Source organism: Kogia breviceps, chromosome 1, assembly GCF_026419965.1.
Source record: "Kogia breviceps isolate mKogBre1 chromosome 1, mKogBre1 haplotype 1, whole genome shotgun sequence".
Lineage (NCBI taxonomy): Eukaryota > Metazoa > Chordata > Mammalia > Artiodactyla > Physeteridae > Kogia > Kogia breviceps.
The window spans coordinates 134491955-134513910 of NC_081310.1; the positions used below are offsets into that span (position 1 = coordinate 134491955).

At 36.0% G+C, this 21956-nt stretch overlaps 1 protein-coding gene across 12 annotated transcripts in view; it reads left to right on the top strand.

Moving 5' to 3' along the window:
• The window catches only part of ZZZ3 (zinc finger ZZ-type containing 3), a 111067-nt gene that overhangs the window by 47452 nt on the left and 41659 nt on the right, over nucleotides 1-21956 (top strand). For 8 of the 12 annotated variants that reach the window (XM_067044467.1, XM_067044500.1, XM_059075103.2 and 5 more), the window contains one exon: nucleotides 435-1990. The exons of the other annotated variants lie outside the window; for them this stretch is intronic. In XM_067044467.1, coding sequence (XP_066900568.1) covers nucleotides 486-1990 — 1505 coding nt within the window. In that variant the 5' untranslated portion in view covers nucleotides 435-485. The remainder of the gene's footprint in view (nucleotides 1-434; nucleotides 1991-21956) is intronic. 12 annotated transcript variants of the gene reach the window in all.

Sequence of the window (21956 nt, forward strand, 5' to 3'; positions counted from 1 at the left end):
GTCTTTGAGAGAGAGCTTTCTGGGCCCTTTGCCCCTGTATATCTGAGAGGTAGATACATAGTGAGGAAGGTTAAGAGCATGGAATCTAGAGCCCTGCCCAGCAGTTTACTAGCTGTATGAATTTGGACAGATTATTTAAACTGTATGTACCTCAATCTCCTCATTTATGAAGTAGGAATGATAATAAGCACTTATTCTAATTGTTGTTAGACTTAAGTGAGTTAACGTATGTAAAGCATATAGAATGATTCCTGGAATGTATTAAGTGCCATTAATTGTTAGCTAATATTATCACTTTTGGAAATGTTAATAAAATAATTATATCACAAAATTAGATATGGCTATACATGGATTAAAAAGTTATAGCTTTATACTTTTGTTTTAGGTGTATTAACTATTACCTTTTTCTCATTATTTTGTTTACGTTTTTGAAGGTTTCCCAATGAGTGGATCATGATGACCGTATTGTAGGGACTTGCCATAGTATGGCTGCTTCCCGATCTACTCGTGTTACAAGATCAACAGTGGGGTTAAACGGCTTGGATGAATCTTTTTGTGGTAGAACTTTAAGGAATCGTAGCATTGCTCATCCTGAAGAAATCTCTTCTCATTCTCAAGTACGGTCAAGATCACCAAAGAAGAGACCAGAGCCTGTGCAAATTCAGAAAGGAAATAATAATGGAAGAACTACTGATATAAAACAGCAGAGTACTCGAGAGTCATGGGTAAGCCCTAGGAAAAGAGGACTTCCTTCTTCAGAAAAAGATAACATAGAAAGGCAGTCTGTAGAAAATTGTGAAAGAAGGCAAACAGAACCTGTTTCACCAGTTTTGAAAAGAATTAAGCGTTGTCTTAGATCTGAAGCAGCAAACAGTTCAGAAGAAGATTCACCTATAAAATCAGACAAGGAGTCAGTAGAACAGAGGAGTACAGTAGTGGACAATGATGCAGATTTTCAAGGGACTAAACGAGCTTGTCGATGTCTTATACTGGATGATTGTGAGAAAAGGGAAATTAAAAAGGTGAATGTCAGTGAGGAAGGGCCACTTAATTCTACAGTAGTTGAAGAAATCACGGGCTATTTGGCTGTCAATGGTGTTGAGGACAGTGATTCAGCTGTTGTAAACTGTGATGACTGTCAGTCTGATGGGAACACTAAACAAAATAGCACTGGTTCCTATGTGTTGCAGGAGAAATCAGTAGCTGAAAATGGGGATTCGGATACCCACACTTCAATGTTCCTTGGTAGTAGGAAGGAGGACAGTTATATAGACCATAACGTGCCTTGCACAAATTCAGAAGTGCAGGTCAAATTGGAGGACCACAAAATAGTAACTGCCTGCCTGCCTGTGGAACATGTTAATCAGCTGACTATTGAGCCAGCTACAGGCCCCTTTTCTGAAATTCATTCATCTTTAAGGGATTCTGAGGAGGAAGTAGATGTGGTGGGAGATAGCAGTGCCTCAAAAGAGCAGTGTAATGAAAGCACCAATAACGCCCTGGACCCAAGTCTAGAGAGTATGCCAGTCTCCGGAGAACCAGAACCATCTTCTGTTCTAGACTGTATTTCGGCTCAAATGATGTCTTTATCAGAACCTCAAGAACATCGGTATACTCTGAGAACTTCACCCCGGAGGGCGGCCCCTACCAGAGGTAGTCCCACTAAAAACAGTTCTCCTTGCAGAGAAAATGGACAACTTGAGGAGGATAATCTTAATCCCAGTGAAACAAATGCACCTGTTAGTGATAATATAAGTGAGTCTCTCACAAATCCCGATGAAATTTCTCACAATGAAAAAGGCATATGTTGTGACTCTGAAAAGTATGGGAGTGAAGGACTAAGTAAGCCATCCTCAGAGGCAAGACTCAATATTGGACATTTGCCATCTGCCAAAGAGAGTGCCAATCCGCACATTACAGAAGAGGACGATGATGATCCTGATGTTTATTACTTTGAATCAGATCATGTGGCACTGAAACACAACAAAGAGTATGTGTAAATATGGTAACCATGAATTCTGCTTTGTTTATTATTCCCCAAGTTTTCATTTATTCATAAATGTCTATAGCATTTTTATTACAGCTAAAATTAATGCTTTAGCTGAAATTTTGGGTTTAACACAATGATATTCTCAACTCTTAAAAGAATTTTCCAAAAAAAAAGACTAACATCCAGCTTTATTAGCCTTCTCAATGGCGATATGATTTTCTAGTTTTGAGATTTCACACATCTCAAGTTAGAAAAGACATGTGGAAACATGGTTGATGGTGTTTTTATTTTTTAATAAGTTTTATATCATTTGAGTTAATTTATAAAATAGAAACATCTTTAGTTATCACAATACACTTTAATTTATAGTTGTAGAGCTTTATGAAGTGTATATGGTGTCCACATAATGTAGAACAATTAATGAGTGAATAAACATCATCCAAATAAGGGGAATCTGGCAGGCTACAAATCTACATTTATCTTAGTTACTTATATCTAATTTCCAATTAAAACTTTTGATTTAAACAGTGTGCTTTATGCATCATCTGACTTTTGTGATGTAGAGAAGTAGATATTACAGTATTAATATTACATTAATACTGTGACAGCTAGTTGTATGTTGTAATTAGCTTATTAGCAAGAGCTAAGACTGCTCTATAGTTTACATAAAGCATTTGAGACGGATTTTTTTTCCTGATTCTACATTATAAGGGGAGGCTGTATCTTAAAATACTGTCTGTTCTCAACCTTTGTGATAGAGGTACTTTTATTTATTTATTTATTTATTTTTTGCGGTACGCGGGCCTCTCACTGTTGTGGCCTCACCCACCGTGGAGCGCAGGCTCCAGACGGGCAGGCCCAGTGGCCATGGCTCACAGGCCCAGCCGCTCCGCGGCATGTGGGATCTTCCCAGACCGGGGCACGGTCCCACGTCCCCTGCATCGGCAGGTGGACTCTCAACCACTGCACCACCAGGGAAGCCCCAAGGTACTTTTTAAAATAAAGAATTCCGTGTCCAGATTTATCACGATTTTGCTTAGATTTTCTTTACTCTGGGCAATAACAAATGAATTGGAGCTATGTCTAAATCGTGAAAGGAACTGTTAACAAAAGTGCTTATCATAAATATCATGATCAGCAGTAGTAAAAGATAGACTTAATCACGTTTACTTCTACAGAGTAGGCTTTTGAATAAGTATCACAATCAGATTATATAAACTGTGCAAAAATACTTATTTGAGGAACCTTTTTAATGTTTTTGTTGTGGCAGCTGTCAGATCCTGCTATATATTGGATGAAAGTATCAAATCCTGCTTGTAGAATAATCTTTTGCCACGTATTATAGATAGTTTAGATTTGTATATGATAACCTGGTGGCCTTTTAGCATAGGTCTCTTTTCTGAAAATTTTCTTCTGTTTTCTTTATAAACAGCATTTTAATATTGTGTTTAATAGATCATTTTATCTGAGCATTTTACTTATTTTGTGGAACTGTTAGCATTTTCATGTATTTGAAATGTTTGAAGTCCAGTTTGAGATGAAAAACAATTCATAAATGAAGTTTTTTCAATTTGAGATAAGTTGAGTTCTTACCATTAGTATCATGTATCAGTTTTCAAAAGTAGAGTTTTTTCCTGCAGGCACTAGAAAGCAGAGCATGTGTCTTGGGGGAAATACCGAAAAGTCTGGAAGTATGCATATTTACAAAATTATATTCTATTCTTTGCTTTTTATTGTTTCTTTGGCAAAAGAGGTACTCTCTTATTAAGGGTTAACTGGTTATTAATCATGGAAAATATTTTCCCATTAGTTCACTATGTTACTTTTTTGATAAGAGCTCTTCTGGTGATTCTGAAGAATGATATTCCTATAAAATGATTATCTAAAGATAGTGGCCATGACATTTGAAGAGTGAGGTGCATATTCCTAAACCTTTGAGAATGAGAAACTAGTTTCATGGGTTCCTTAGGATATACAGAGTACTTTGGAATTTGGATGATAGTTGCTTTATTAGGATAGTGTTCTCAAGTTAAATTAGTGCCTTGTTGGGTGACTTTGGGCAACAGAATTCATTCCTTCTTGCTTTTTTGCTTTTTCACATCTTTTGAAAATAGCACCTTTTGACCCTTCACTTTTAACTTTTTTTTCCCCCAAAGGAAGCAGATCAGGAGAAGTGGGATGAAGAGGGAGCATCTTGATTAGCATCTTGGTTAAAGATAATTTAAGAAAAATTGGGATGAGATGTTTGATCATATCAGATGTAATCTCAGTAAAAATCCCTATTCCTATCTAGAACCAGGAGATGGTTAGAGAAAATGTTTTGACTCTTTTTGCCCAAATTGTCGTTGTGGAAAATAGCATCATGATACCTGTCTAGTGCTTTTAATTCTCAAGTAAATTTCTGGCAGTTGGAAAATGTTAAAAGGTGCTTTGGGGAAAGAAAGAAAAAAAAGACACTTGGGATAAATGGATTATTGTTCCCCTGCACACACAGATCTCCACCACTAGGGAGGGAATGAGTACTTCCTGATGTCCAGTTTGGAAAATATATTATGAATAGAAGACACTGAGTGTGATGTAGCTCTTTGTCTGGAGCCAGGAGGCCATAGCTCTTTGTTCCACTTACAGTTCTTTGAATTAACATTAATTAATCAGCAACCTTCTATCCTTGCATTCATCCTATAATTTATCCATCTTGTTTGCAGGGATATCATATACAGGGTCATCTAATCACTTGTAAATGTTTGAAAAGATATTGTATGTCGAGTCCTAGACTTAGACCCGATTCATGGTAATTAGGCCATAGGCCAGAGGAGTGAACCTGCAGATGTTTTGGGTGCTTGCCCTGTTTCCTCTCTAGATGCCATCCCTCTTCTCCAGCATATAAACCCATAGGTGCTTTTATGTATTTATTTATCCAAATGGAGAACTTCACTGTGATCAAGGGACTAAAGAGTATCTTCTTCTCTGGTGTGATTCCAGCTGTGGAGTATTTACTAGAATATGCCTTCTTAAAGATTAGGGGGTGGGGAATCAAAAAGAAATATACTTTATCTCAAGACACTCTCATCTTCAAGGTTGATGGAGTCTGTTAAAGTGTTAGATAATACCTGATGACTCTCTTTTTGGCCTAAATAGCTGGACTAATTGAGATCATGTGCTTAACTGTGGATTGCTCTTTCTGTTTGAGAATGGACCTTTTGCTGATTTTGAATCAGAGACACTGAAACTGACCTCTAAATTTTGAAGTTCTGCTTCTAGGGAGAGAAGATATGGAAGATTTCAGGTCCTGGGATTTAATGTTCAGAGCTTTCCTTCCAATTCACAAAGCAGTCACTGGAAAATAAATTTTCAAATAAAAATGTGATTTGGTCAGTTGCCTCTGAATTCTCATTGTACCAGAATACTTAAATAAATTTGTACTTGAAGGGCCTTGGATAGCTTCATGAAAGTTTTTATGAACAGATAGAGGGTGGAAAGTCAGATTTAGGGTTTCTAGATTTTTGAGGTCTTACAAATGATTTAACTCATTGATAATATTGCTGATGTTGATATTGATTTGTAAGTTTCTAGATAATGAAAGTGTAAGAGTAAGATAGTTATTGCTCATCTAAGAGTGTTGCTCATGTAGTGTTCAGGTAAAAATCTTGTTTTCAAATCGTATTAAGGAATATTACAAGAATTGTAGTTTCAAACTTGATTCTCTGCAAACATTAATGTACTAAATAATTATATATCCTTCTGTTGCACAATGCTTATGAGGAATCATTTGATACTTCATCAGTTTCAGAAGCTACATAGGAAAATCCTCATCAATTCTTCTAGATTCACTACTTCCTATGAGACTACTTTTATTGTTTGTCAAGGTAATTTCTTTCAAAGGGCCAGAAAACTCCAAGACTAGGGATGGATTTTGCTTAGAAAGCACTAGAGTTGTCATCCTGCCCTGGATAAAATAATTTTACATTTGTACTGTGTTTCATAATTTACAAAGTAATTTCATCTAGTTTCTCATTTGACACCCACAACTACTTGGAAATAGGCAGCATAGGTGGCAGTATACAGTCCCTGTTTCCTAACTCATAATCAAGGTTTTTAGGTTATTTACTTAAAGTATGATTCTGGGTAGAATTAGTTTCTCATTTGACACCCACAACTACTTGGAAATAGACAGCATAGGTGGCAGTATACAGTCCCTGTTTCCTAACTCATAATCAAGGTTTTTAGGTTATTTACTTAAAGTATGATTCTGGGTAGAATTCTGGGTAGAAATGGGGTTAGAACTTCTGTCTTTTAATTGATAGTCTGAACTAGGTTCCCTGATCCCATAAAGATTTATTCCATGGACTTTTGGGATTTCTAGGTTGAGGACTCTAATGGAGCAGATCTTGGATACCCAGTTTTCAAAATTTGTTAGCCCAAGTTTAAGCTCTGTAATTGTAATCATAATTATTTGGTTTTATCTGTCAGATATTCAGCCTTATAGGTAAGTAACCTGTTTATTGAATGAAATACTTTCATGTTCATTGTTTTTTTAAAAAAATAATTTTATTTATTTATTTTTGGCTGCGTTGGGTCTTTGTTGCTGTGCGCGTGTTTTCTCTAGTTGCGGCGTGTGGGGGCTTCTCTTCGTTGCGGTCCGCAGGCTTCTCATTGTGGTGGCTTCTCTTGTTGCAGAGCGCGGGCTCTAGGTGCGTGGGGCTTCAGTAGTCGTGGCTTGTGGGCTCTAGAGCGCAGGCTCAGTCGTTGTGGCGCACAGGCTTAGTTACTCTACGGCATGTGGCATCTTCCCGGACCAGGGCTCGAACCCGTGTCCCCTGCATCGGCAGGCGAATTCTTAACCACTGCGCCACCAGGGAAGCCCGTGTACATTGTTTTGAAGAACATTTTTTTAGTGTGTCTGTGAAGGATAACTCCCATGTACAATGAACTGGGGAAATAAAATTACAGCTACAACTTGATTTTACATAGAGGATTTGGATAATGCGCAAAAAATACTTTGTGGAGGGTAGTTTAGAATGCAATTAGGTATATTAAAGTCAAAAGTTACTAGGGAAAACTCATGGGAGAACACTGTGGAATACAAGAGCCAGAATGGCCCCAGCAGTTTGACACAAAGATTAATGGGAGTAGGGAGATAAGTGTCCTAAGTGTAAAATTTTGTGTTGAAGTGGAGTAAGCCATTGACTAGTCAAAATATTCAGTGAATTCTTTGTTTTTTTCCTTTGAATACCAACATCTTTTATTTCAACTAATGTCAATGATTTCCAAAAGTAACTATCTGCCTGTGGTTGAACTATATTTGTACTCGAGTGTAATTTAATCTGTTCTTTTTGATTTAGGGTCATCTTTGCTGGCAGAGGTTATGTGGTGATACGTTTTCTGGCATCACTGCCAGGTCTGTTTTCACCTGTGTTAAATGATTTGGGCTTCTCTGCTTTTTATGTTCTTAGTATGTGCCTTCTTTTTGATGTTCTTTTCTAAGTTCTCTGGCTTCATATGATTTTCTTCTTAATTTTTGTTGACTTTCATTAGTCACTTGTGCTGTGCTGGTACTTACCTTCTAATAACTCAGCCTTCCCTTCTAATTGCTTTTAGTTTTCTTTCAACTTGGAAACCAAGAATAACCAAGCTTGTAAGAATTGTCTCATGATTTTTAAGAGATGCACTGAGAAATTTCTTTTTGAATTAGTAAATGAGCATTAGTTCATGAAATGTTTTTTTAATTGTGGTTTTTCTTGTTTGCTTCCTCTCTGATTTGGAGGCTGTGTCTTATGTAAGTTACCAGGTATCTAAATTTTGAATAAACAATAGTTGTTTCTTTATACATGGCAATAAATACTCATTAGAAATAAAACCCATCTAAAATAATTATCATTTATTTGAGACTGATTGAAGCTTAGCCATTAGTTGCAGGAGCTTTATTTCTGTAAATTTTTATAGTAGGGTAAAAATGTTGTATTTTTACGTATTAGTAGTCTGTACCATATATACTGTTTCTGTGATGATGCATGTCATCAGGTATTATAATGTACAGTAATAAGTGGGAAGATCTGTCTGTGACCGTTCTACTCCTCCTCCCCACCCTCCTCCCTTCCTCCCTCTTTCTTCAGTGGACTCTCTGTACCACATTTCCTTTGCATTATTATGGAAAGCTGCTTCTGCTTGTCTCTTTAATTTCTGATTGTAACAGAGGGAAATTTGTAAAGTGATGAGAGGAGACTGAATAATTTGTTCAGGGTTCTATCAGTAGACAGAATTCTCTGTAGTGTGTTACGATTTTGTTTTCACATATCTAGTAATATTTGTGTGATGGACATTGTAAATATGTTGCTGACTGTCTGGATTTTGTTCTTTCTTTAAAAAGTGTTGAAATTTGATCTGTCAGGCAGTTAATTTACTTGATAATAAGCTTGGTCTTAATAAGGCTTATTATACTTCTAGCTCTGTTAGGGGCAAGTCCAGAGTAGCCTGTGCTCTAGATCTAGTTTAGCCTCACGTCTATGCCATGGCCTTTTGAGCCTGCATGTCTGGAACCTGTGCTCGGCAACGGGGGAGGCCACAACAGTGAGAGGCCCGCGTACGGCAAAAAAAAAAAAAGGTCTTTACTCTGGCTGGTTGAAACCCTAATGACTCTAGCTAGCTTCATGAGAATGCTGGTAGTTACTCTTTGCTTGGTCCTGTGGAATCTCATGTTTTATATGAGATTTGGCTTTGTGTTCAGCCAAAGACTCTAGGTTTCTGTGTTCCATCCTTTTCTGTTTCGCTTCTTCTTTGGTGCTCTGTCCCACAAATTCCAGCTGCTTCAGCTTGCCCAAACTCTGTTTTCTGTCTCTCTGCTCATCCAGATCCCTTCTTATTTCGTGATACTGATGGTACTTCTATGTAGAAAGTGAGTGTGATCCTAGGGCTTAGCTCATTTGTTTGCCCTCTCTCACAGGTCATAGTTCTGCTCTGCCTGTTGTCCATTGTCTAACAGCAATTGTTTCTATATTTTCTCCAGTTTTCTAGTTATGTATATCAGGAGGGTGTTCAGTGTTAGCTACTCTGTCATAACTGGAAGTGAAAATCTCTGATTGAATTTTAATATACATTAGGTGTGTTTTCTTCTCATGACACTCATGCCCAGCCTACGGTTTGGCCATTTGGAAATGATTTTTTGTTGATGTTCCTGTAACAGTGAGGGCTAGATATTTTGTTTTTGTTTCTTAAAAAAATATTTATTTATTTATTTGTCTGTGCCGGGTCTTAGTTGTGGCATGCATGTAGGATCTAGTTCCGACCAGGGATCGAACCCGGGCCCCCTGCATTGGGAGTGTGGAGTCTTAGCCACTGGACCACGAGGGAAGTCCCTAGTTTTTTATTTTTTTATTTTATTTATTTTTTTGCAGTACACGGGCCTCTCACTGCTGTGGCCTCTCCCTTTGCGGAGCACAGGCTCTGGACGCGCAGGCTCAGTGGCCATGGCTCACGGGCCCAGCCGCTCCGCGGCATGTGGTATCTTCCCGGACCGGGGCACGAACCTGTGTCCCCTGCATTAGCAGGCGGATTCTCAACCACTGCGCCACCAGAGAAGCCCTCTAGTTTTTAGTTATACCTTAAAAATCAGTTTAAGCAACTTCTTTTGCTAAGAAGCTTAAGTCAGAGAAATTGGAATAATAACAATTTGAATTGAACAATGAAGGTAAAAAGAAACTTGACATTGTTTTAGTTGTGTTGATGAGGTATTGTTATGGTTGAAATAGAAGTAAAAAATTTGGTTACTGGTTGATATATACTTCAGGAGGAGGGTAAAAGAGAAAGTGACATACAAGAAGATATGAAACATTGTTTACTAGGTTTAGAATGGTAGCCATAAATGATTAAGGAGTAATGTAATGTATCTGCATTTTAGTTAGCTCTTTTTCTTAGACCCTTCAGATCTTTTTGCTGGACCATACTTTCTGTATTATATTTTCAGAAAGCCATGGTGAATGTTCCCTTTTTACGACTATCAGTTGAATCCAGTTTCTTGTATATATTTTTTTCTTAAATAAAATTAAATGTAGAGTATTATGCAGAAATCTATTTTGCCTGGTACTGTAATTTTTATCATTTATATTAAGTTGAAAAATTTTGGCTGAACTCTTTCTTTCTTTCTTTGCTACTTTTCACTTGTCTCACATTATCTTTCACCATAATTTTTTATGTATTTTTATCATGTTTTAAATAATAGGTCTCAGAATATAAGAGCATAAGATTATTTTGCTCTGCTTAAACTTTAGTTAGACAGCAAGGGTCATGCTAAAAGTTTATTGGCAATGAGGGTAGGAAGTGCGAGTGAAAAAGATTACAGTCAAAACCTAAAGTATCTTAATAAATACTTCAAAACATATATATGGGTGTGAAGAGTCAGATTAAAGGCAACAAATATAATATTTTCTGTCAAAATTAGAGTTATTTTTAAGGCACCAATCATGAGTAGATAATGTTTGTGTTTTTCTTTTTATGTACTTATTTTTTATTTTTGGCTGCACCACACAGCATGCAGGGTCTTAGCTCCCCAACCAGGGCTGGAACCTGGGCCCCCTACAGTGGAAGCAGAGTCTTAACCAGTGGACTGCCTGGGAATTCCCAGTGTTTGTGTTTTTAAAATGCTAACTCATTTAATTGTAGAATCTCAATATTTAAAAAAATTTTATTTGTAAATTATTTTCAGAGGTTGGACTAGATTTGAGGAGTGTTCCAGTCCCCTTCCATTACTGTTTTAAACTGGTACTATGGAGCTGGGTAAATGTCTTTAACTTCTATGGTTGTCAGTTTTCTCATCTATAAAGTTGACACGATTAGATTTCTGTAATTCTCGTTATTGTTTCATATATGTCTGTCTATCTGTCTATCCATATATATGATTTAGAATTGTCTTTCTCTGCTCTTCCCTTTACTTTTGGCCCTGCTCAGGCTTCAATTGTTTACTTTCTTCATATTTTGCATGCTCTCTGGGCATTCTCACTGCTGTGAAAATTGCCATCTTATATACTGATGGATTTCCAAATTTACATGTCCAATCAGATTATTCTTGAACTTTGGACCATTTATAAGATATCTCCATTTACATGTCTCACAGTAACTCAGTGGAACATGTCTAAAGTTGAACTCATCATTGCTTTCTCCATACACACCCAATAAACAACACCATCTTTTTACTTAGTTGGTAGGGTTTTTCATTTGCCCAGTCTAGAAAAACATACTCCTATTTTTCTTCAGTTATTTCTTCACCATATCCTCCTCTCCCACCAATGTTGATTCAACTTTATTTCTTTATTATTAATGTCACTTTCTTAAATCTTAAATTAATGCCACTATCTTCTCTTTTCTAGATTATTGGAAATGGTTCCTCAGTTACTTTCTGTGATGCGAGTATATTGTTTCCCCCATGGATTCCTGTATTGTAGCTGGCATAAATGTCTTTAAAATAGAACTATTCTTTTTTTTTTTTTTTTTTAAAGAAGATGTTGGGGGTAGGAGTTTATTTATTTATTTATTTATCTATCCTGTGTTGGGTCTTCGTTTCTGTGCGAGGGCTTTCTCTAGTTGTGGCAAGCGGGGGTCACTCTTCATCACGGTGCGCGGGCCTCTCACTATTGTGGTCTCTCTTGTTGTGGAGCACAGGCTCCAGACGCGCAGTCTCAGTAGTTGTGGCTCACGGGCCTAGTTGCTTCGCGGCATCTGGGATCCTCTCAGACCAGGGCTCGAACCCGTGTCCCCTGCATTAGCAGGCAGATTCTCAACCACTGTGCCACCAGGGAAGCCCCCAAACCTATTATTTAAAATGAATTATTGCATGATTTAAAAATATTCTCCTTTACTTTATGCCTCTCACTCTATATTTGAAACAGATTAAGCCTTTAGTTCCTTGATGATTTTATTCTTTCACTCTAGAATTTCTCATATGCCTAACTGCCTGCTCTAGTCAACTCTTACCCCCTTTCCCTGGTTACCTTCCTTTCCCTGTCTGTAAAGGGAGAAGGCTGTCACAGTTTAGATATCATATTCTCTGTGAGATCTTTCATATCTTCCCATGACTGATTAATTACTCCTTGTGTTCTCTGTCATAGCAAATTATAATTTCCTGTAAACATGTACCATAGAGTGAACCTCAAGCTCTTTGAGGTATCCATCCCTTACTAGTTGGTTGATGTATCATCATTGATATGTCAAGCCTTATCCTGCTTTGAAAATGTCAGACAAATTTGGCATGCTTTTCATACTAGAAATTTTTTTATACCATTAGTTTGACTTTTAAGATTCTGAATTTATGGAGGTAGTATTAGTGATGATTTCCCTTTTTTTTACTTAAAAAAAATCTAGACTTCAAATTTTCAAAAGAAAAAATGAATAACCTGCATAATCATTCACATAGTTCACTAAACTCAGGAATTGGGAAGAGATAATGGCAGGGGGTGGGGTGATAAAAGGGTGTGTCTCGTGATCAGGGATGGTTGTCTGAACACAGTACCTAGTTAAAATAATGTTTTTACATGGTCACATAAAACAGTAAGCTCAGTTGTTAATACCAGACCCAAAGAGAGGAAGTCATTGTATTATAAAACATTTACAAGTTTGGTATGATCAGAATGTTTTATATGGCTTCAGATATATTTTTATAGTCTAGAGTTTTGCCAGTAGCCTTTAGAAAGCATATGGAATGATAAGAATTTGGTTGAGGTTGTCTTTATTGAATTGGAGGACTTGAAAGAAAATGTGTGTCCCTGTCTATGTATGTGTGTCTGTCCTGTTATTTAAAGATTTTCATCAGAGGTTATTATCCACCCTTCTCTGTACAAACTCATAATTTTGAGTAGATACTAGAAATAATTAAATATGACAAGACATATCCTGTGCCTTTGAAGTTATTGTGAAATGATCAGATAACTTAACAGATTTGTAGTTTGCTTATATTTGAGGTGTGTTGCCTGTTAGAGTATTAGCTTATAACTAGAAATTACTAGCTTGTCGCAATTATTTGAAACTTTATTTGCATTTCCAGAATAGAAGGTGAACTTTTTAGATGTTACAGAGGATTGTTTCTTAGAGTGGGTAATCTAAAACTCTTGAGTAGGGAAAATATGTGAATCTTGGTCTGACTGGTCAGGATTTTTTCTAGATGACTGTGCAACTTTCATAATATTGACCACAATACAGTTGCACTCAGCTTCCTATTTAAGAAGGAAAACTCAAGAATTCTGTTGAATAGATTTAGAAAAACAGGTACTAGGAACAAGTTGAAAGATCATCTTTTAAGGTTTATTACCACAAGAAACCTGAGTCTTTAGGGAGGGAAAAAACCACATTATTTGGAAGTCTATAAAAGTGTGGATTAAAAAGAATGATACTCACATTCTTTTAAAAACTCCCTGTGAAAGCCTTTGTATGGTTCTTCAAAAGGTATTCAATTTGAATACAAAATTTTAAAATCCATTAATTAGTAAGGAACCTCTTCAGGTTATTTAAAACTAGTGAGAGAAATAAAGTCAAGGTAGTCAGAGCTTGTTTTAGTAAGAACTTTCTGGTTTCAGGATTCAGAAACCCATTCAAAGTATGTCAAATTAAAAAAGGTTATTTTGAGTAAATAGTAGACAGTCTTATGAATATCCAATGTCAAGAAATAAAGTCTAACCAAACCTCATGAAATTATAACCTGTCAGTATCCAAGATTATACTCTCTTACCTCTGCTTCTCTTTGTGCAGCACGGACTGTGGTTTTTCTCTTTACCAGTGTTTCTTTGCACACTTTTTGCTTTCTTTCCCCCATAATTTCAGTTTGCGAATGGCAATGACTTCCCACTGTGCTTGCCCTGATCCCCACACTGCGTGATCTTTATTCTGCAGAGTTGCTTCTCACATTCTCTAAAGAGAACCTGGTTATTGACTTTTCAGTAGATGGACTCTCCTGGGTCAGGTTTCTATCCCGGGCAAAATTATCAATGGTCAGGGGTGGAATTACTGTGGGAGGGAGATGGGGTGGAGCCGGAGGCAGTCTGTTGTGGCATATCCTTTCTGCAAGGATATCTTCTAGGAAAGAGGTTGGTGGGCAATGTAGGTGGTCAAAACATGCCCATTATAGACCAGTTGGTGTTTTGGGTCAAATTGTATTCTTGATCAGTTAGATATCCATAAAATGGGTTGTGGGAACCCTCATACATTGCTAGTGGGAATGTAAAATAAAATGGTACACCCACTGTAGCAATCTGTTTGGCAGTTCCTTGATATATTAAACATAAAATTACCATATGATCAGCAATTCTACTTCTAGATATATACTGAAAAGCATTTTTAAAAACAGGTATTCAGATAAAAAACCCTTGTACACAGATGTTCATGGCAGCACTGTTCACAGTAGTAAGAAGGTGGATACAACTCAAATATCCATAAACTGATGAATTGATTAAAAAATGAAGTTTTTATCAATACAGTGGAATACTATTCAGCCATACAAAGGAATGAACTACTTTTACATGTTACAACATGGATGAATTTTGAAAATATTATTCTAAGTGAAAGAAGCCAGACACAACAGGTCACATATTATATGATTTCATTTATGTGAAATATCTAGAAGAAGCATATTCATAGAGATAAAAAGCAGGTTAATGGTTGCTAGGGGCTGATGGTTGCACAAAATTGTGAATGTACTAAATGCCACTTAATTGTATGCTTTAAAATGGTTAAAATGGTGAATTTTTTATTATGTGAATTTTAACACGGTAAAAAGAATGACAAAGTATGGATGAGGTATGTACATACCAGAGGATGCTCAAGAAAATCCATTGGGAGATAGGAAGAAAATGCTATTTATATGTATTTTTCCTTATTCTTAAGAATTTTGGGGGTTCTTTGTATATGTTTATAATATATATAATAAGTACAGTAAAACATAATTTATAAGTAAGTATACATATATTGGAAGCATGTGCCACAACTTTTATTTTATTTTTACCAGTAGAGCTGCTTGGTACAAAAATATGAAAATCATTGTTTTTAACAAGGAAAAGTCAATTATTAATCATTAATTTTTTGCTTAAGCGGGGAGTTTTAAAAAAATATTAGTAGATTCTCTCTTGAAGTCAGGGTTATAGAATCCTAATAATACATTTAGAGAAACTGTTGGCCTCAGCTGGCATTCACTTTACAGTGAAAACAACTTTGGGTTACTTTTAGCCAAATCATGGTGATCTATTATAATTAGACTGACATTTTAAGTATTACTATCATTCTTAAGAAGAACCCAAAGGGATCTTAGGAATCAGAGACTTGTGAATTTTCTTCATACTGGGAAATTGAAGCTAGTAATACTAATGATAATAAATATGAATACTGGTTATTTAGAGAAAAACCAATGATTTGGGGGAAAGGAATCATGGTTTCTACAAGGGCAAGGATGGGAAACATGCCTAGCCAATTAATAAGAATTCTTTAAGAGAAAATTGTTAATAAGATAAAGAGAACTCAGGAATATATAATGTATGTAGACTTAGGAGGCTTCAGGAAGGTTCTGTGTTATAGTTATTTCCTTTTAAATATGTGATTAAAAATATTAGTTAATTTTAAGGGGTCTTTGACATACAGGAATCACATAGTGGTTATATTGATATTAGGTAGCATGTGATTATAAGGTAGTACTACTGACTTGCTAAGTTTTATTTTAAAAGCAAAAATAAGTAGAACATCTTTCACTTTACAGATAACAGTGCCTCACTTTACTGGACTCAACCATCATGCTCAAAATGTTTTTGGAACTCAGTTTCTAACAGCTTACAGAATATCCTCAGTGGCAATTATTTTTTAAATTTTTAAAATTTTTTTGTGGTACGCGGGCCTCACTGTCGTGGCCTCTCCCATTGCGGAGCACAGGCTCCGGACGCACAGGCTCAGTGGCCATGGCTCATGGGCCCAGCCGCGGCATGTGGGATCTTCCCGGACCGGGGCACGAACCCGTGTCCCCTGCATCGGCAGGCGGATTCTCAACCACTGCGCCACCAGGGAAGCCCAGTGGCAATTATTTTTGAAGGATATTTAATTTTTACTTGGTTTCTTAATCAGGTTTGGTACAGAAATACAACATGGAGAAATAAATATACTTTGTGTCAGAAATGAAATTGTAAATAATGAAACTTGATGTTCTTTCATTCCTCACTAACCTAAACCTAATGTGACTAATGAACTTGGCTCTGAAGAATTTCGGAAAAACTTTATAGCCATTTTGCATATGCATCATCCATCTATCACTATCTTCTTTCCTAGATTGTGAGTTTCTTGAAGGTGGGACCAGGTTTGTTGTACATGATGTAGTTTCTTCACATTGATTTAATCATTACCGTCAAAGATTCAGAATATTTTATGGATCTCTCCCCACCTCCTCTGTCTCATTTTTCTAGTCATCATAGTAAAAAATTCTGGGAAATAATACTGTGTAAAGACCATTCTACTCCTTGATTACATTCTATAGTTCTGCATCTGTTTAATTTTGAACAACCTTTCAGACTACCCTAAGTTCATGTACTGTGATGATGGTATTACTATTTTTTTGTTAAGTAGAAAGAAGGCTTCCTTGAATTACTTGGTCTGCTGATCATCAGTTGTGAAAGCAAAGAGAGAAAGAGAAGAGGGAGCAACTGGGGCTACACCGTTGTGGAGATTCATGGTTTTAGATGCCTCTGCTGTTGGTGCCATGCTGTGCAGTCGTTCCTGCCACCCCATTCATTAAGGCTTCTTTGAAGAATGAATGTTCTTTTTACATTTGCTTGCTTCTCTAATATTAGAAGTGGATTATAACTTCTGGTCCGTTGCTCATGGTTAGACTCTGAAGCTATGTTTTGATATGAAAGTAGATAAACATAAATATTGTGAGGGATTTGGAACTTGAAGCTAGCTAGGAACACCCTGGGCTCTTCTGGTTTTTTTTTTTTTTTTTTCTCCTCGTTTTATTTCTCTTTGCTTTCAAGACTGTACTCACATCTGATTTTTATATCCAATCCTTATTATTTTTAATTCTTTGCTACTTTAGGATGAAGATAACAGTAGTTAATAAATCATTTAATGAATGACTAGACTAGATCTAGGGTTCAGCATGGTGAAAGTCAGCTCCTAATTGTAGAAGTGGCAGCTATTATGCTAATCGTCCATGTAATTAAACCTGGCTTTTATTTTTCTCTTTAGAGGGAACAGCAAAATTGCTTGTTTACTATTATGACCTACTGGATAAAGAAATTTATTCTAACACTTTACAGTTGGTGTGATGATAATGGTTTCCGAGGCTGTTTTATCCCTCTAAATTTATAGGTGTAAAAACCTAGACCAGAAAAGATAAGTCATGTTCAAGATTGCAAAATTAGTGGCAGAGTTGCCATGTTAGTTGTTCCATGTTTCCTGACTCTCAGACCAGGCATTTTCTACTCTTAATTTCTTATAAAAGTTTAAAATTGTTACTATTATTATTATTTTGGTCTGTATAACAGTCCTGAGGGTGTGCTAGTCAAATTTTACCACCTCAGTGGAGAAACTATAAACTTCTCCAAAATTTTTTAAATGGACTTTATTTTTTAGTACAGTTTTAGATTTACAGAAAAATTAAGAAGTACAGAGAATTCCCATATGTCCTGCACTATTTCCTCTGTTAACATCTTATAGTAGTATAATATATTTGTTATAATTAGCGAATTGATACATTTTTGTTAATTGTATATAATATAGTTCAATTAACATAAATATAATATATATAAAATATATTAAAGTAAACACTTTTTATTCAGAGTTCCTTAGTTCCGAATTAGTATACCACATTTCTTTTAGTTTTCATGTCTCCTTAGGCTTCTCTTGGTTGTGGCAGTTTCTCAGACTTGTCTTGCTGATGACCTGGGCAATTTTGAGAGATACTGGTTAGGTATTATAGGTGCCTCTGTATTGTAATTTGTCTGACTTTTTTCCTCATGATTAGACTAGGGTTGTGGGCTTTTGGGAGGAAGACCACAGAGGTAAAATGCCATTTTTATCATGTCATATCAAGGGATATACTGTTAATATGATTTATTGCTGTTGATGTTGACCTTGATCACTTCGCTGAGGTAGTATTTGTTAGATTTCTTATTTTAGAGTTACTCTTCTACCACTATCCATATTGTATTGTTTGGAAAGAAATCACTGCACAGCCCACACTTAAAGAGAGCAGAGCATTTACATAAATTATTTGAAATTCTTCTGCATGGTATATATTTTTTTCTCTTTTCTTTCATTTATTCAGTCATTTATTTAAATCAGTATGGACTCATAAATATTTATTTTTATACCTTGAGGTATAATTTAGTACTGCTTTTATTGCTCAAGTTGTTCCAGCTTTGGCCATTGGGAACCTTTCTGATGGCTCCTGTGTTTCATTAAGGTGATATATTTTTGTTGTGTGTATATGTTTGTTTTCTTGAGCACTTTCTTACTTTTTGGCACTTCAAAATACTCCAGACTCATCTTGTATGTTTCCTGCCCCAGTCCTAGAATCAGCCTTCTCTGCAAGGAACCTCAGTTCCCTTTATTTGAAAATAGTATTAGAAACCAGTATTTGAGTGCTGTGAGTACTCACTGATACTAGGGTTGCTGTTGCTTTTATTTAGTGTCACATCAGATAGAGCAAGAAAATATATGTGTGTATACTAACCTGTGTGTACACATATCTATAAATCTTTTTTAAAAATAAATTTATTTATTTTTATTTATTATTTTTGGCTGTATTGGGACTTTGTTGCTGTGTGCGGCCTTCAGTAGTTGTGGCTTGCAGGCTCTAGAGCACAGGCTTAGAAGTTGTGTCCCCCCACCAAAGAAGTGGAAGGAATAGCAGTGGAGAATAAGGAATTTTCTTCCTTTTGATTCTAATAAAATCAGGGTATTTATTACATTATTTAAAACCTGGTCTTCACAAATTTATTCTGTGGTTAGGACTTCAAAAGTATAATTCAGCTAAATGCAAGTGAAAACAAGCTTCTATTTAAGAGAAATATCAGTTATACTCAAATTTCTTCAGAGATGGAAGAGTTATTCCTGCATGCTGTTATATTAGGGATTATTTGTTTAGACCAGTACTTTAACAGCAGCTAGATGGTGTTTTAGTCATTAACTAATGAAGGTAGAACTTGCCAACTATAACCCAAACAAGTCGGTAAAAGTAAAGATCGTCAGACACTTTAAAATAAGGGCACACTCTGTAAATACTGTTTTTCTTGGCATGGATAATTTTCGTTTTCCCTTAGCTAAGAAAAATAAAATGATGTTTCTATTTTTAATATGCAGGCTAATATTTTCTAAACAGATTATATTTTGCCTTTAGGTTTTATTTCAGTCAAAGCCATGTAAGTGAAAAATTTTCCAGCTTAAAAAAATATTGTGTATGTATATAATTTAAATGGAGAAAGAGCTGGTCTAAAACAAAGACAAGTATTCTTTAAAGTTTTTTTTTAACCAGAAACAACATAGGAGGCATGAGACTATGTCTAAGCGTAAAGAGAATGAGGGCTGATACTATCAAATGCTTATTGAAAGTTTTTGAGATGTGGGAAGCCTCAATTCAAACATATTTGCATTCAGAAGCGAACAGCAAAGTTAGAGATCCAGGGAATGGGTGTAGAACATAAGAGATTGGTAAGTTGACTGTTCTCACATAGCTTACTAGAGATATTACTTCTGGTACATGACACTGCCTAAATTTGCTTTCTTGATTTGTAAAGACTTAAATTTAGCTCACAAATAATTTTTTAAAAACATTTTTATTGGAGTATAATTGATTTACAATGTTGTGTTAGCTTCAGGTGTACAGCAAAGTGAATCTGTTATACATACACATATATCCACTCTTTCTTCGATTCTTTTCCCATATAGGCCATTACAGAGTATTGAGCAGAGTGCCCTGTGTTATACAGTAGGTCCTCATTAGTTATCTCTTTTATGTATAGTAGTGTGTATATGTCAATCCCAATTTCCCAATTTATCCCTCCTCCCCTTAGCCCTGGTAACTCTTAAGTTTGTTTTCTATATCTGTGACTCTACTTTTGTTTTGTAAATAAGTTCATTTATACCCTTTTGTTAGATTCTACATATAAATGATATCATATGATGTTTGTCTTTCTCTGTCTGACTTCACTCAGTGTGACAATCTCTAGCTCACAAATAATTTTTAAAAATTGTATTGCAGTTGTACATTATCTTTGCCCCTTAGATGTTAAATTATTTCATTCATCTCAACTGTGAAGAGTAGTTTCTTTTCTAATATTGATAATTCTTTTTTAGAAGATATTTATTTATTTATTTGGCTGTGCCAGGTCTTAGTTGTGGCACGCAGGATTTTTAGTTGCGGCATGCAGGTCTAGTTCCCTGACCAGGGATCGAACCTGGGCCCCCTGCATTGGGAGCATGGAGTCTTAACCGCTGCACCACCAGGGAAGTCCCTAATACTGATAATTCTTAATGAATCTTTATTGCTTTTTAGGATTGATACAGTGTAGCAGAATAGAGCTGCACATTAGACTCACGATGTTTTAAAAATATATGACTGCCTAGACTTACCCTAGAGATTCTGATTTAGTCTGTGGAATCTTAATCACCCCTCTCTCTCTCTCTCTTTTTGAAAAAGCTCTCCAAATGATTGTAATATTCAGCCAGGTTTGAAAATCATTGCTATATATAGGATAGTTTTAGAACCCATCTAAAAGTTTCAATACTGAGACTAATTTTATTTCTTTTGGCCAGGCTGCAGCTTGGGGGATCTTAGTTCCCCAGCTAGGGATCCAACCTGAGCCCACGGCTGTGAAAATGCTGAGTCCTAACCACTGGACCGCCAGGGAATTCCCTACTAATTTTTAATGATTCAACTTAAAAAGAAATTTCAGATTGGTTTTTCAATTAAAATATTTCATTAAAAATTTTAAATTTGGATTTTGCTGGTGGCGCAGTGGTTAAGAATCTGCCTGCCAATGCAGGGGACATGGGTTTGAGCCCTGGTCCAGGAAGATCCCACATGCCATGGAACAACTAAGCCCATACACCACAACTACTGAGCCTGTGCTCTAGCGCCTGCGAGCCACAACTACTGAAGCCCAAGTGCCACAACTACTGAAGCCCATGCGCCTACAGCCCGTGCTTCGGAACAGAGAAACCACTGCAATGAGAAGCTCGCGCACAGCAACAAAGAGTAGCCCCCGCTCGCCGCAACTAGAGAAAGCCCACACACAGCAAGGAAGACCCAATGCAGCAGAAAATAAAAAATAAATAAGTAAAATTAAATTTTAAAAAAAGTTAAATTTATTTTTAGGGGAAAAACTTAAACTTAGAACATGTATTTTTCTTTTTTCTTTTTATGACCCTTAAAAGTGAGTGCTAATCTTTAATTTGGCATCTATAATAAGATGTCTTCTGACATTTATTAAGCATAACTATTATAATCTACAATAATATTTAAAAATTCTTATATTGTTTATAAGCCATTAGATGACAGGCAGCATAGAATTTTAAAGGGCCAGTCCAAATAGCATTATGTGAGAAGTGGTTTTATGGTAATATGTTACACTCTGATCATATTTTTATTTATTTGGTCTTATACTTTGAAGAGCAAGTAATGAGTAAATGTCTGTAAATTATCATACATAGTTTCCCTCAGTCTTCATTTGTGTTAATATTCCATTTACTGAAAAAAGAGATATGTCCTTGAGAACATCTTCCATCATTTCTTTGAGTCTAAGAAACGATTGAAATCTTTCAGTTTTCTGGAACACCAGCTAATATGCAGTAACATTTGAAGACAACAGCAAAAATGCAAACTCAAATTACATGGATTTGTTACGATTAATTTAAAAATAGGTATTATTCTTACAAATATGATTTTCTAATGTCTTACTAGCCTAGCTGAAACTTGAATTGGCAGGCTCTTGAATAAATAGATGGTTATAGT